The sequence below is a fragment of the Trachypithecus francoisi genome, unplaced genomic scaffold (assembly GCF_009764315.1).
Source record: "Trachypithecus francoisi isolate TF-2019V2 unplaced genomic scaffold, Tfra_2.0 Lachesis_group17, whole genome shotgun sequence".
Taxonomy (NCBI): Eukaryota; Metazoa; Chordata; class Mammalia; order Primates; family Cercopithecidae; genus Trachypithecus; species Trachypithecus francoisi.
In genome coordinates this window covers 65344148-65358957 of record NW_022681462.1, presented here as the reverse complement: position 1 = coordinate 65358957, position 14810 = coordinate 65344148, and the positions used below count along the sequence as shown (strand labels likewise).

Sequence of the window (14810 nt, the reverse complement as noted above, 5' to 3'; positions counted from 1 at the left end):
CTCACCACAATCTCCGCCTCCCTAGTTCAAGGAATTCTGCCGCAGCCTCCTGGATAGCTGGGATTACAGGCATGCGCCACCACCCCAGCTAATTTTGTATTTTTAGTAGACATGGGGTTTCTCCATGTTGGTCAGGCTGGTCTTGAACTCCCGACCTCAGGTGATCCACCTGCCTCGGCCTCCCAAAGTGCTGGGATTACAGGCGTGAGCCACCACACCCAGCTACCAAACATCATTTTAAACTACACAATAGAAGATATAGTTCTGGAAAGTTATGTTTTGAAATGTTATATACACAATAGACACTTACGGTTCCTGAATAGCAATTTTGTGGTAGTGGAGAAATGGAGGAGAAATGACAACTCTGGCAAGTACTAAGAATTATTTCCTAGTATTTCAGCTGGGCACAGTGGCTCACACCTGTAATCCCAACATTTCGGGAGACTAAGACGGTAGGATTGCTTGAAGCCAGGAATTCAAGACAGGTCTGGGCAATACAGTAAGACCCCATCTCGAACTCCTGACCTTGTGATCCGCCCACCTCGGCCTCCCAAAGTGCTGGGACTACAGGCATGAGCCACCGCGCGTGGCCTGTAAGACCCCATCTCTACAAAAAATGTTCTTGGCCGGGCGCGGTGGCTCAAGCCTGTAATCCCAGCACTTTGGGAGGCCGAGACGGGTGGATCACGAGGTCAGGAGATCGAGACCATCCTGGCTAACACGGTGAAACCCCGTCTCTACTAAAAATACAAAAACTAGCTGGGCGAGGTGGCGGGCGCCTGTAGTCCCAGCTACTCGGGAGGCTGAGGCAGGAGAATGGCGTAAACCCGGGAGGCGGAGCTTGCAGTGAGCTGAGATCCGGCCACTGCACTCCAGTCCAGGAGACAGAGCGAGACTCCGCCTCAAAAAAAAAAAAAAAAAAATGTTCTTAATTCACGGGGCATGGTGGCTCATGCCTGTGATCCCAGCTGCTCTGGAGGCTGAGGTGGGAGAATCACCTGAGTCCAGGAGTTCTAGGCTGCAGTGGGCTATGATCGCACCACTGCACTCCGGCCTGGGTGACAGAGTTAGATCTCTTCTCAATCAATCAACAAAAATATAAAATAAAAGATGTTTTAATGAGAAACAGTACAAGAGAATTTACCTGCCTTCTAGGGCTTTTTATCTAATCCAGCTTAAGAGCTAGGACATGTTTATATGAAAATATAACCACCATGCTAAGAAGGATATCATAGATGCCAAACAAATAGTACAAATAAGCAATTCCTTAAGGAGTTCAGGAGGAAACATCACATCTACTAGGGCAATCAGTAAACGCTTCAAGAGAGGAATAGAATCTGAACTGGGCTTGATGAATAATCCCATTTCAGCAGCTAGGCATTGCACAGTAAGGGACATTTGTGTGGCTCAGGAACAAGTAAGCAGGCCAGGCTGGACAAATGAAGACTGCAAGAGGCAGGGGATACGCTTAACTCCTGGGAAGTCCACTTCATCAGTCCCTGATGCCTGTGTCCTTCTAATGCCCTGGATTAACTTTGACTCTTCCTGGTATTTTCCCGAGTTGTTGTTTCTCCATTTCTCCACCACCACAAAGCCATCCAAGCTCTCATCCCCTCACTCTGGGAAGATTTCCAACTCATCTTCTTGTGTACAATCTTCCCTGTCTTCAAATCATGGAACACATGCCCCTCATGCACTACTTTATATGCATAATCCATTTACCCCAAACACAAAACTGGCCAAGGGCTAGCCACTGCCTGTAAAATAAAATTATTCCCCCTGGAATTCAAGGCTCACTCCATCACTGGACTCAAGCTTCCACAAACATCATATACAAGTTTCATGCCCATGATGTTCCTTTTATCCTAAAAAAATCTCTTTATTTTGTTCCCAGGCAGGGCGCACATGGTTGTGCAGGTTGCATTAACTAGAATTTATATAAATGACACTGCCTGGCCAGGCGTGGTGGCTCACACCTGTAATCCTAGCACTTTGGAAGGCCTACGCGGGCAGATCACCTGAGGTCAGGAGTTCAAAACCAGCCTGACCAACATGGAGAAAGCCCATCTCTACTAAAAATGCAAAAAATAAAATAAAATAAATGACACTCCCTGCTAGTTTGGGCAGTGCACAACCTCTGCAACCTTCCAACCATGGTTTGTTTCCATCATCCACCACCTTGAAGGCCTTCTCCAAACAACTGAACTCTCAGAAATCAATTGTGCCTCTGATTCCTACATCACCAACTTGACACCAGCTTTTCTTTACAACAGAAAGTTACAATATTTGGAACACCAGCAGTACCTTGAACGTAGCAGATACTCAAAAGATGTTTGCAAACTATGATGGAGTAAGTCAAGAACAGCAGGTATGGCCGGGCGCGGTGGCTCAAGCCTGTAATCCCAGTACTTTGGGAGGCCGAGACGGGCGGATCACGAGGTCAGGAGATCGAGACCATCCTGGCTAATACAGTGAAACCCCGTCTCTACTAAAAAAATACAAAAAACTAGCTGGGCGCAGTGGCGGGTGCCTGTAGTCCCAGCTACTCCAGAGGCTGAGGCAGGAGAATGGCGGGAACCCGGGAGGCGGAGCTTGCAGTGAGCTGAGATCTGGCCACTGCACTCCAGCCTGGGCGACAGACCGAGACTCCGTCTCAAAAAAAAAAAAAAGAACGGTAGGTTGTCATCAAACTGTAAAGAGCCTTGAAGGCCAAGAAAGGAGTTTTGGCTTTATTTGGCAGATGCGAAATATAGTCAAATAATGAGAATGATGTTTTGGAAAGACTAATTTCAGCAACCACAAGCAAGCAGGGTTTTAGCGACTATACTTACAAGTGACAGCTTAAGGGCCCTCTCTGTTGAAGGGCAGAGGGAGCTTCCTCTGTAATAAGCAGCATCCTCATTCAGCCATTCTGCAGTTTATCTGTTTGGTATTGCAGATATTGGTTTTCATATACCTACACTCAGAGAGTGAAGCTAAAACTGGGCCATTAAGCCAAGAAAAACATGCTTTTGCTTGAAATATCTAAGTATCCAGGAAACAGCTCTGACTTGAATAATTATACACATACATAAAATACATATACACAAATAAGCATTACTTTTCTTTTCTCCCTTCACTTATTTTGCAGTCTCCCTCTTTTCCATCTCTGTGTCTTCCCTTTTTTGTTTCTTGTGTTTCTCGCCCTAAAATTACTATCCATTTCTCTCATTTCTTTACAAATGCTTTACATTAATGATCTCCATATGGCCCTTTCCCTCTCCTAAAACACCCTCCCTCCCCCTAAGATTATATTTGAGGTATTTTACTGGTTTTGCTCATATACTGGTTCAGTCAACTCCCTCATTATCTGTACTAATAATAATTCAATTCTCCTGTTTCCTTTGCCAATGTAGCTCAAACCTTCACTAACCTTAGAATTCTACAGTTACTAGAGAAAAAAATTTCAAGACCATTTTCCCAACGACCTCCTTAAAAAAAAAAAAGGCATTTATTTAGGTAAATAAATTAATTTCATTGTATTGTTGGAGTACCAAATAAGTAATTCTTATCTGTAAATTCAAAATCGTTAGAACCTAATTCACTAAACAAAATGAGTTTCCTGATGAATTTCCTTTCAAAGCATGTATCTTGGATTTCAAGTCAAGAAGAAATAATAGACTCTGTGGTACTAGGCAATTTTATTTACTTCTTAGATTTGTATAAAAATCCTGACTCCCTACAGGAAAAATATCATGTAGAAGTAATCCACTGCAATAGCAAGACCGCCATTCCGAACATGTACCTGCCCATCAGGAAAAGATGACAGAGCACAACCTTAAATTTAAAAAGAGAATAGAAGGAGGATCTTAAGACAGTGTCAAACAGATCAACTATAATATGCAGTTTGGGTTTTGTGCCCCAAAAGACTGTCTTCTTTGAAAGTCCACCCTTAGTCTGCTTATTCCTCCCACCAAATATGCTCACTTGTACTAAAAACAGGAGAGTGCTATCACCATTGAAAGGTAAGACAGTCTAAGAAAAGACTGTAATATTTTCCCATTCATCCTAGTAAAGTGAAAAAAAAAAAAAATTACCCAAATACTGTTTTCTGGATTTAGGACACTTCAGAGTTTTCTCTGCTCTCAAGGTAATGGTTTTTTCCCTTCCCATACTACAGACCCTCTGAAAGTCGCAGTGTGAATCTTTGAAACCAAACGGTGGACAAGAGCTTTGCTAACTCCATACTTTGTAGGAAAAGGGGGGAGAAAAGAGCACAGACATTCATTATTGAGGGTCTATCGGTAAATTAACCTCCTTTATAATATAACAATTCCATTACAGCACATACTATGCCGGGGGCACAGTGTATAGAATGTGTGGAGAGTGCACATTTCACCATAACAAGAATTCATCTTTCCAAACACTACCAAAAATTGGCAAATAATTCAAACTGCGCTTAGTTCAAGGCTTAATTGTTGAACCCTAACAATAAAAGTTCAGAAAAATCTAATTAGCAGGTTGCTCTCTGCTCAAAAGTAAACTACAAGGAGAGGACGTTTGTCTATCTCTACACGCCCCTCCCCACGCCTGGGGATTTCGCCCTCAAGAGGTGCGTCTAGTGTAAGGGCCAGACCCCGCTGGTGCCCCGGACAACGCGCTGGGAGTGGGGACCGACCCGTCCCGTAGTTGGCCGCGCCTGGGGCCTCGCTGGGTCGCGCACCCCGCTGGCTCGGTCGCCCGGAGGCGGACAGAACGGAGACGGGACTGACGGACGGGACGGACAGACGCGACAGGACGGACGGGACGGGCAGAGAAGCAGTGCGTCCTACCCGGAGGGCTCCCTCCCAGGGCCGGCGGAGTACCTGCTCCGGTCATCCAGGCTGCGGTTGTCGGCTGCTGCGTTGCGCCAGTCGGGCAACGTGCTGGCGCACAGCACCACCATGGACACGATCACGAACACCACCGACACGCTGGCCAGGATCTGAGCGGCCAGCGACGACGTGGGCTCCTCGAAGGTCCGCCGCATGCGCTCCAGCCAGCGCCTGGAGGGAGCCGCCTCGGCCCCGCCGGGGCGCGCCTCGTCGCGGCCCAGCACGCCCGGCTCGTCCGCTGAGTAGAAGGTGTAGGTGTCGGACATGCGGTCGTCGAGGCGGCGCTGGCAGCAGTACTCGAGGTGCGCGCCCTCTAGGCCCCAGTAGATCATCTCGTTGTAGAAGGAGAGCTCGCACATCCGTGGCGCGAACCGCAACTTACCGTGGCCGCGCACGTAGAGCAGGATGAAGCCGAAGGCCTCCGAGTGCCGGTCGAAGAAGTATTCGTTGCGCTCGCGGTCGTAGTCGTCGCACACCTCGAGCACGTCGCGCTCGGAGCGGCAGCCGTGCAGCCGGCTCACGCGGCGCAGCGGAAAGTCCTTCAGCAGCTCCCGGGACAGCGAGTACCGGGCGCCGCCCACGTTCAGCACCACCGAGGCCGCCCCGCTGCGCCCGAAGGTCATGGCTGGCCGCCCGGGGGACCTTCGGCCCGAGGGCCCCGCTGCAGCTCCCCCGCACAGCCGCCACGCGGGACCTGCCTGTCCGTGGCCGACTGGGGAGCCCGCCGTCGGGGCCCGCGCTCCCTCGGGGCTCCGCTTCTGCCTTCCGCTGGCCCGGGGATCCCTGGGCTCGAGTCTCTCTGGCAACGCAGGCGGCGCTGCTAGCGGCGCGCCCTCCGCCCCACGGTACCTGCGGGTGGCCGGGGAGTCCCCGCCGGTGCCAGCGCTGCGCCCCACCGGCTGGAAACGCGGCTGTGTCCGCGCCGCCGCCCCTCGCGCCCGAGGGCTGCCCACTCCGAGGCCGCGGTGCCCTCTCCCAGGCCGCGGCGCCGACCCCCTGAGGGGTGCGGGCGCCGAAAGGAGGCGCCGCGGCGGGATAGCTCCCCGTCTCCCGCGCTCCCTGAGGCCACGGATCCGGCGGCCGCCCCGCCGCCGTCCAGAGGCAAGAGGCAAAGTGAACGGGTTCGGAGGCGGCGAGGAGCCGGCTCGCGGCGGCGGGGGCGGGGCCTCTGTGCAGTCCTCCTCCTCGCCCGCCCGGCTCCGCGCGCGCGGTTCACCTCCCTCCGCGCCGCCCTCCGCTTCCCGCCCGCGCCCGCACCCGCACCTCCCCGGCTCGCTCGGGCTGGGATTCCCGGGCGCCCCGCCCTGGACCTCGGGCTCCCGGCCTCGTGACGCCGTCCTCCCCCTCCGCTCCCGCCCGTAGTGGCGGGGAGGGGTCCGCAGGGCGGGGGAGCGGGGAGCCCAGCGGCCGGGATGCCTGCTCCCGCGTCCCGCCCCGGGCCATCGGGATGACTTGGGCAGTCCCTAAGGGCCCTTTTAACAGCCCTGGTTCAAAGCCCAGTGTGGACTCGGGTGCGGGGACAGACGGCGTTTGGAGAGCTTTTTCCAGAAACTGTCCGGAGCCCAGCTCGCGTTCTGAGATCGCCCCTAAGGATTTCTCAGGGAAGGCATCCCAGCCACGGCTTTTCCTGCCGACTTTGCTCTTCCTCCCGCCGCGCGGGGCGACCCACGTACCGCGTGCTCCGAGGGCGGTTACACGCCCCAGCCCCCAGCCTTGGTGCCGCCTGCCAGCCCGCGGAGGGGAGCGGCCCCTGACCCGGCCCCCACGTTCTGGGGCGCGTGTCCTGAGAAGGCGCCTACATGTAGCGCGTTTGGACCCTCTCGAGATGCTGCCCTTAGAGTGGTATGAAAGTCTGGGGAGGAACCCCTTGTCACCGGCAAAAACAGCCTTTCGCGTGGTCTTCGTCTGCATCCTCCTTTTCAAAATATCTTGATATCCCCCCGCGCACACCTGACCCGGCTGCAGCACCGGCCCTCCGAACGAGAAGAGCCCCCTGAAGGCTCCGCAGAGCGATCTACCCCGCGCTCTTGTCGGTGCCCAGAGAGTGGGTTCCACTTGGCAGGGATTATTTTAAACTGCTACCAGCAATTCATTCACCTGACACCCGACACCAGCAGTCCAGCCCACCGGAGGCGAGACAGGTGAGTTGTAAGGCGAACTGTGTTAGATGCAAAACAAATACTAGAAGAAAAAAAAATAAGGGTGGGGTAGGGTGAGATGCGGTCATCTGACCACAGGGTAACCTGGCTGGTTAAAGGGAAGGGTTATTCTTTGCCCTCCGCTTTTCATAATTTTGTAAGATTGTCCGGTGCCCGCTAGAGGTCACCAAACGGAGTCCTTTTGCGCTGGTTAAGTGGATTCCTAGTGAAAAGGCAGACAAATGAAAATGTGAGCGCTGTCTCACATAAAATAAAATCACTCTGGGTAGCTTCTTAAAGAATGAAAATCTCTGTGAGTTGTTTATCCCCAGACTTGGATAATTTATTTTAAGAGCACTTAACGTGATTAAAAACTCAAAAACAATTTATTTGCTACTTTAGTATCTACTAAATACTTTGCTATTTAGTATCTATTTTGCTATTTAGTATCTACTAGGTAGATACTGCTACTTTGCTATTTAGTATCTAAGTAGATACTAAACAAGAAAGATATCCGTAAGAAAGTGAGTTTCAAAACAGAACTGGAGGTGCTGATGGCCATGAGTTGGCACAGAGAAAGGGCAAAACATTCCTGGTAGCAAAATCTCGAATGTGGAGGTTTAAAGTCTGTGAAAAGTATAATGCACTTGCCCACTGAAACAATGGAGATCTCAACTGCAGCATTTAGAATGGATCCTATAATCTATGGAATCCCTGGAGGTTTTAATAGCAGAAATGGCTTGATGAAAGCTTTATTTCAGGAAAATGCCTTTGCACTTTGGGTCATTCTAAGGAGAAGGTCATTTCAGTAACCCAGGAGTGGGATCCCCAACCCCATGTCTGTGAGGATGAAGAAGGGTCTGTTCTGAGAAACGCGGAGACCAAGAACTTTTCAGGTCTTGAAGATGGATTTGTTGTAGGACTTGAGGATGGGGAAAAGTTTGCAAATGTGAGCCAGAGATAAGCCTGGCTTCACACCAAGAGCCAATTCATCAGGAAGCTGTTAAAAAATACTTTCTAGAAGCATCACAAGCAATAGAAGACAGAACTATAGTGTCAGTTGTTTGCTCCAACGTTATTATAGGGTTTATTTCCTGTGTTCTCTCTGTAGAATCCTTCTACTGTCTGTTGATTGTACCAGTGGAAGAAATATCTCGTTTTAAATTAAATTTGAGCTTAGAAAACAAATTAATTTGATGACAATACAATGTGTGCCTCCTAGGTATATTTTCATAAGATTTCTCAGATAGGTTTAAATCATTTCATTTGTTTCAAGAGTAATATTTTTATTTGATTTTAATATCACCAACCACTGCTGCAGCAGCAATACCCAAATCATTTTCTTAAACAAAGAAAACAGTGATGCAGAAATGATAGGCTTGTCTCAATATAATCTGGTTTAGAGAGCGTTCTTAAAGCCAATTCTATTCCCTTGTACTTTGAGAAGATAATGTTGTGAATTATTACATCTAAATTCTCTCCTAGACTCGGGATGATATTTAGGCTCTTCATATCTAAACCTTTGGAATGCATTACAATTTAAAGGTAGAATTTTAGAGGTTGAAAGAATCTAGAGGTTTTCTAGTTTCAGAAACTAGGAAAAAAAAAAGAAAAAAAAAGCAAATAATTACTCCCATTTTTTTTCTCCCCTCCGAAGTTACAAAGCTTCAGAGAAGTGGCTGTAACTTGCCCAAGCTACCCCAGCAGCAGCATCCTGGCAGAGGCTAGAATCAGATTTTCTAATGTCGAACTCTGCTCACTGTTTCCAGGGCCTGGATTGCTGCCACAATCTTCTGCCTCATCTCTTTGCACTCCAGTTCTTTCCTGTCTTTATGAATTCTGAGTAAGACTACCAGAGAGCTCTTAGTTCCATCCATTTTCTTTTTTTTTTTTTTTTTTTTTTGAGGCGGAGTCTCGCTCTGTCTCCCGGACTGGAGTGCAGTGGCCGGATCTCAGCTCACTGCAAGCTCCGCCTCCCGGTTTACGCCATTCTCCTGCCTCAGCCTCCCGAGTAGCTGGGACTACAGGCGCCCGCCACCTCGCCCAGCTAGTTTTTGTATTTTTAGTAGAGACGGGGTTCACCGTGTTAGCCAGGATGGTCTCGATCTCCTGACCTCGTGATCCGCCCGTCTCGGCCTCCCAAAGTGCTGGGATTACAGGCTTGAGCCACCGCGCCCGGCCAGTTCCATCCATTTTCATCAGGGCATTCCCGAGTTCAAAAACCTGAAAGGTGACTGGGTGTGGTTGCTCACGCCTGTAATCCCAGCATTTGGAAGGCCAAGGCAGGCAGATCACCCAAGTTCAGGAGTTCAAGACCAGCTTGGCCAACACGGTGAAACCCATCTCTACTAAAAATTCAAAAAATTAGCCAGGCATGGTAGCAGGTGCCTGTAATCCCAGCTACTGGGGAGGCTGAGGCAGGAGATTGAGATTGCTTGAACCTGGGAGTTAGATGTTGTAGTGAGCCAAGATCATGCCATTGCACTCCAGCCTGGGCTACAAGAGCAAAACTCCTCTCGAAACTAGAGGTTAAAAAAAAAAAAAGAAGAAGAAAAAAAACCAGAAAGACCTAAAAGGAGTACATAAAAGTACATAATTAGAAATTGTCTATATAATAAAGTCCAAATTGGCTGGGCGCGGTGGCTCACGCCTGTAATCGGCACTTTGGGAGGCCAAGGCAGGTGGATCATGAAGTCAGGAGTTAAAGACTAGCCTGGCCAAGATGATGACACCCTATCCCTACTAAAAATACAAAAGTTAGCCGGGCGGGGTGGCACGCGCCTGTAATACCAGCTACTCAGGACGCTGAGGCAGGAGAATCGCTTGAACCTGGGAGGCTGAAGTTGCAGTGAGCCAAGTTCACACCACTGCACTTGAGCCTAGGTGATGGAGCGAGACTCCATCTCAAAAAAAAAAAAAGTCCAAATTGTCTATAGGGCTCTCTCTAGACTCAAATCCTGGCTGTATAACTCATTTGCTAAGGCACCTGGAGCCAGTTCCTTAAACCTCATTGATCCTCAGTTTTTCTCCTCCATGGAATGAATACCTACATCCAAAGGGGTAATGAAAAGATCACAAGCTGATGTGAAGGTGGTAGGTAGCTCAGTGCATGACACTGGAACAATCTCACTAGAAAAATCTCACTTCATTTATGCTTCCTATAACCCAAATAAGCCATGCTTATTTCTCATTCCAGGGTTCTAAATAAACACAGATTGGATAAGTGAATTGATTTGTCTAAACATGTGACCAATAACAAAGTAACCTGGGCTGGGCGCGGTGGCTCAAGCCTGTAATCCTAGCACTTTGGGAGGCCCAGACGGGCGGATCACGAGGTCAGGAGATCGAGACCATCCTGGCTAACACGGTGAAACCCCGTCTCTACTAAAAAATACAAAAAAACTAGCCGGGCGAGGTGGCGGGCGCCTGTAGTCCCAGCTACTCCGAAGGCTGAGGCAGGAGAATGGCGTGAACCCGGCAGGCGGAGCTTGCAGTGAGCTGAGATCCAGCCACTGCACTTCAGCCCGGGCGACAGAGCGAGACTCCGTCTCAAAAAAAAAAAACAAAAAACAAAGTAACCTGAAACAAAAAATTCAGTAAAAAGTTGTGACCCTTATACTGCTGACTCTGGCTTGCACACAGATTCCTCCATCCGTTTGCATTGCATAACTGGATGTGTTCGAGGACTCTAAACACCCTGTCTGCCCCAAAGCTTTAGAAACTGAAATACCCTGTGGGTACTACTGTTCCATGCAGCTTAATTATCAACTCGGTCTGCTTTAAAAAGCCCTTGCCCTGCTGATAATTCATATTTTCGATGTTTGTGTTTAAATCAGTTTATTTCTCAGCCTCTGCCGAATCAGTTGGTACTTATAAAAGTCAGCTTTTTGAATGGAAATGTAGCCTTCTAATTTCTCTCATTTTAATAAATAAAAGACTAATGACTTAGCCCACTATGCACAATGACAGCTGTAGAAGATGTTCAAAAGACCACCAGGATGGCTGAATGGCAGAAAAGAGAGCTTTATTGGTGTTATCAGTTTGCAGGCCAGGAAGAGAAAGTCTCCGGTGTGGACTGAAGGTGCTCTGTCTTCAAAGAGGGGAATAACAGGTTGAGTTTTAGGCCTCACAGGGCCTGTATCATACATAATCAGCAGGCTTGGGGGAAAAGCTATACATACTTATGGGGGAGGCGCACACATGTGTAATGGGTACACATATATATAACATACATCGGGATCACTTTGTGATAGGGCTTTAGCATTAAAATGAGGTGGAATTTGGCTCTTTATGTCAACAGGTGAACTATAGGCCACAAAGACAGCTTGTGTGCTGTGTCTGTAAGCTGGCTGAAACTGATTTGAGGTCTGCAGCAGCTCATCAGAAACGAATGTTTGTAATGGCTGTCTATCCAGACAGAGTTGTTGTCATCTGGGTTGTAAACAGAATTGAAAGCTCCTATTTTTAGGGAGTTTAGCCACAGTAATTTAGAAATTTGCCAGTCAAGCTCTGAGCCCTCGACCCATCAGTAACTTGGTTTCCTTATCTTAGAGTCTGTCTTAGTTTATAAAGGGGGCGTATGTTTTGGTCTCTCAGATTACAAAGGTAGAGCTGTAACACAATAGCACTATGAAGTTATCCCAAGATTCAGACGGTAGTCTTGTTTACAGAGCTCTAATACAGGGAGGTATAAGTAAAAATAGAAAAATTTGGCCGGGCATGGTGGCTCACGCCTATAATCCCAGCACTTTGTGAGGCTGAGGCAGGTGGATCACCGGAGGTCAGGAGTTCAAGACCAGCCTGGCCAACGTAGTGAAACCCCATCTGTACTCAAAATACAAAAATTAGCTGGACGTGGTAGTGGGCGCCTGTAATACCAGCTACTTGGGAGGCTGAGGTGGGAGAATCACTTGAACCTGGGAGGTGGAGGTTACAGTGAGCCGAGATCATGCCACTGTGCTCCAGCTTGGGTGACAGAGTGAGACTCCATCTCAAAAAAAAAAAAAAATTAGCTGGGTGTGGTGGCACGTCCCTGTAATCCCGGCTACTCAGGAGACTGAGGCAGGAGAAGCACTTGAAGCCAGGAGTTGGATGCCAGTGCACTCCAGCCTGGTGACAGAGACTCCAGTGCACTCCAGCCTGGTGACAGAGACTCTGTCTCAAAAACAAACAGACAAACAAAAATGAGAGATACAAGAAAAGACGTAAAAGTTCTCAGGTGTCTAAGGCTGAGGCAGGAAATATGTGTAGGGGAGGGGAAAATTTTTTTTCCTCTACCTTCCTAGGTTCTTGGCCTATGGTGCTACAAATTAGACTGACAAAAGTTAAATTAACAATAGAAACACAGTTTATTCACAAGTACAGCATAGCACATTATACAGAGAAAATCAAAGCGTGGTTAGTATCAAAATCAAGGGGATTTATGAAGCTTTTTTTTTTCAGATGGCGTCTCACTCTATCGCCCAGGCTGGAGTGCAGTGGCGCGATCTCGGCTCACTGCAAGTTCTGCCTCCCAGGTTCACGCCATTCTCCTGCCTCAGCCTCCCAAGTAGCTGGGACTACAGGCGCCTACCACCACACCCAGCTAATTTTTTGTATTTTTAGTAGAGATGGGGTTTCACCATGTTAGCCAGGATGGTCTCAATCTCCTGACCTCATGATCTGCCCGCCTCAGCCTCCCAAAGTGCTAGGATTACAGGTGTGAGCCACCGTGCCCGGCCTATATAGCATCTTAACAAAGAATAATAAATTTGCTAGGCAGTGACCAGCTAAAGGAAAAGGGGTTTAGGCTTTTAGGGGTGGCAAACTATGGGAAGGTAAACATATCAGGAAACTAACAGAAGATAAATGTTGTTTTATAAGATGCATTATGCATTATGTAGATTCCTCTGGTGTTATCTCTAGGCTGATGAGAGGCTAGGGTCTCCAGTGGTTAAGAATCTTTCTGCCTTCCTAGTAGAGAAGAGGAGGGCATAATTTTTTTCTTATGTCTGATTCTTCTCAATTGCCTTTAGCTCAAAATAATCCTTATGTCAAAATGGCATATTTTGGGAGGCATATTCTGATCCCCTACATATGGCATGGAGGCCATTATTGTATTGTCAGCCAACCCACTCCTAACACTGTGGCTTCATTAAACTTAACATTTAGATAACATTAAAGTTACCTAACTGAACTTCAGCCCACCTACCCAATGCAGCAAAGTCAAACACTGGCATCGGGATTGCAGTGAGAGAAAGTGAGGCATTTATTGCAGAGTGCCAAGAAAGGAAAATCAGACAGCCCATGCTTAAGACCTGAATTCCCAGCCGGTTGTGGTGGCTTATGCCTGTAATCCCAGCACTTTGGGAGGCCAAGGAATGTGGATCACTTGAGGTCAGGAGTTTGAGACCAGCCTGGGCAACATGGTGAAACCCTGTCTCTATTAAAAATACAAAAATTAGCCAGGCCGGCCGGGCGCGGTGGCTCAAGCCTGTAATCCCAGCACTTTGGGAGGCCGAGACGGGCGGATCACGAGGTCAGGAGATCGAGACCATCCTGGCTAACACGGTGAAACCCCGTCTCTACTAAAAATACAAAAACGAGCCGGGCGAGGTGGCGGGCGCCTGTAGTCCCAGCTACTCGGGAGGCTGAGGCAGGAGAATGGCGTAAACCCGGGAGGCGGAGCTTGCAGTGAGCTGAGATCTGGCCACTGCACTCCAGTCCGGGCGACAGAGCGACACTCCGCCTCAAAAAAAAAAAAAAAAATTAGCCAGGCCTGGTGGCGTATGCTTGTAATCCCAGCTACTCGGGAGGCTGAGGCAAGAGAATCACTTGAACCTGGGAGACAGAGGTTGCAGTGAGCCGAGATCGTGCCACTGCACTCCAGGCTGGGCGATAGAGTGAGACTCTATCTCAAAAATAAAAATTTAAATTTAAATTTTAAAAAGACCCAAATGCCCTGATGGCTTACAGGCAAGAGTTTTTTTTGTTTTTTTCTTTTTTTTGAGATGGAGTCTCACTCTGTCGCCCAGGCTGGAGTGCAGTGGCGCAATCTCGGCTCACTGCAAGCTCTGCCTCCCGGGTTCACGCCATTCTCCTGCCTCAGCCTCCTGAGTAGCTGGGACTACAGGCGCCCGCCACCGCGCCCGGCTAATTTTTTGTATTTTTAGTAGAGACGGGGTTTCACCATGGTCTCGATCTCCTGACCTTGTGATCCGCCCGTCTCGGCCTCCCAAAGTGCTGGGATTAGAGGCTTGAGCCACCGCGCCCGGCCCAGGCAAGAGTTTTTAAAGGCAGGAAGGCAGAGGTTACAGGCAAAGTCATGAATCAATACATCGAGGCCATACATTGGTTTGACCTGAAAAGGGGGGACATCTCAAAGTGGGGGTGGGGGAATGGCCAACAGGTCATAGATGGATTCAAAGATTTCCTCGATCTCCTGACCTCGTGATCCGCCCGTCTCGGCCTCCCAAAGTGCTGGGATTACAGGCTTGAGCCACCGCGCCTGGCCTCAAAGATTTCCTAATTTGCAATTGATTAAGGAGTTGAAGCTTTGTCTAAAAATTTGGGATCAGCAGAAAAGAATGTTGGCTCTGGCCTGCAGGTGTGGCCTCCTCCAGGACCCTCAGGAATAATTTTAGAACAAAGAATGGCAGTCTGAGTTCAGTTGTTAGTCCCCCATCTGAGGTCTGTGTGCCAGTGGATCTGTTCGGTTGAGGTACGGGTTTCTGAAAAACAACTCAGGGACATATGTGCAGATGTTATCTTTACTTTCTACAGGAAAACAAACATGCTGTGATTCTAACTTCCTTAGCTTTTATTGTTATTGGAAAGGGGT

General features: G+C 48.8%; 2 protein-coding genes across 3 annotated transcripts in view; one reads left to right on the top strand and one right to left on the bottom strand.

The window, feature by feature from the left end:
• Positions 1 to 5962, bottom strand: part of KCNG3 (potassium voltage-gated channel modifier subfamily G member 3) — a 64872-nt gene extending 58910 nt beyond the window's left edge. Inside the window, exon 1 of one of the 2 annotated variants that reach the window (XM_033175890.1) lies at positions 4845 to 5962. In XM_033175890.1, the coding sequence (XP_033031781.1) occupies positions 4845 to 5476 (632 nt within the window). In that variant the 5' untranslated portion in view covers positions 5477 to 5962. Of the gene's footprint in view, positions 1 to 4811 lie in introns of both variants that reach the window. The other variant, XM_033175891.1, reaches the window with a different exon arrangement.
• LOC117062409 (translation initiation factor IF-2-like) overlaps positions 5475 to 14810 on the top strand; it is a 31795-nt gene continuing 22459 nt past the window's right edge. The window contains exon 1 of the mRNA XM_033175893.1: positions 5475 to 6994. Coding sequence (XP_033031784.1) covers positions 5475 to 6215 — 741 coding nt within the window. The 3' untranslated portion in view covers positions 6216 to 6994. The remainder of the gene's footprint in view (positions 6995 to 14810) is intronic.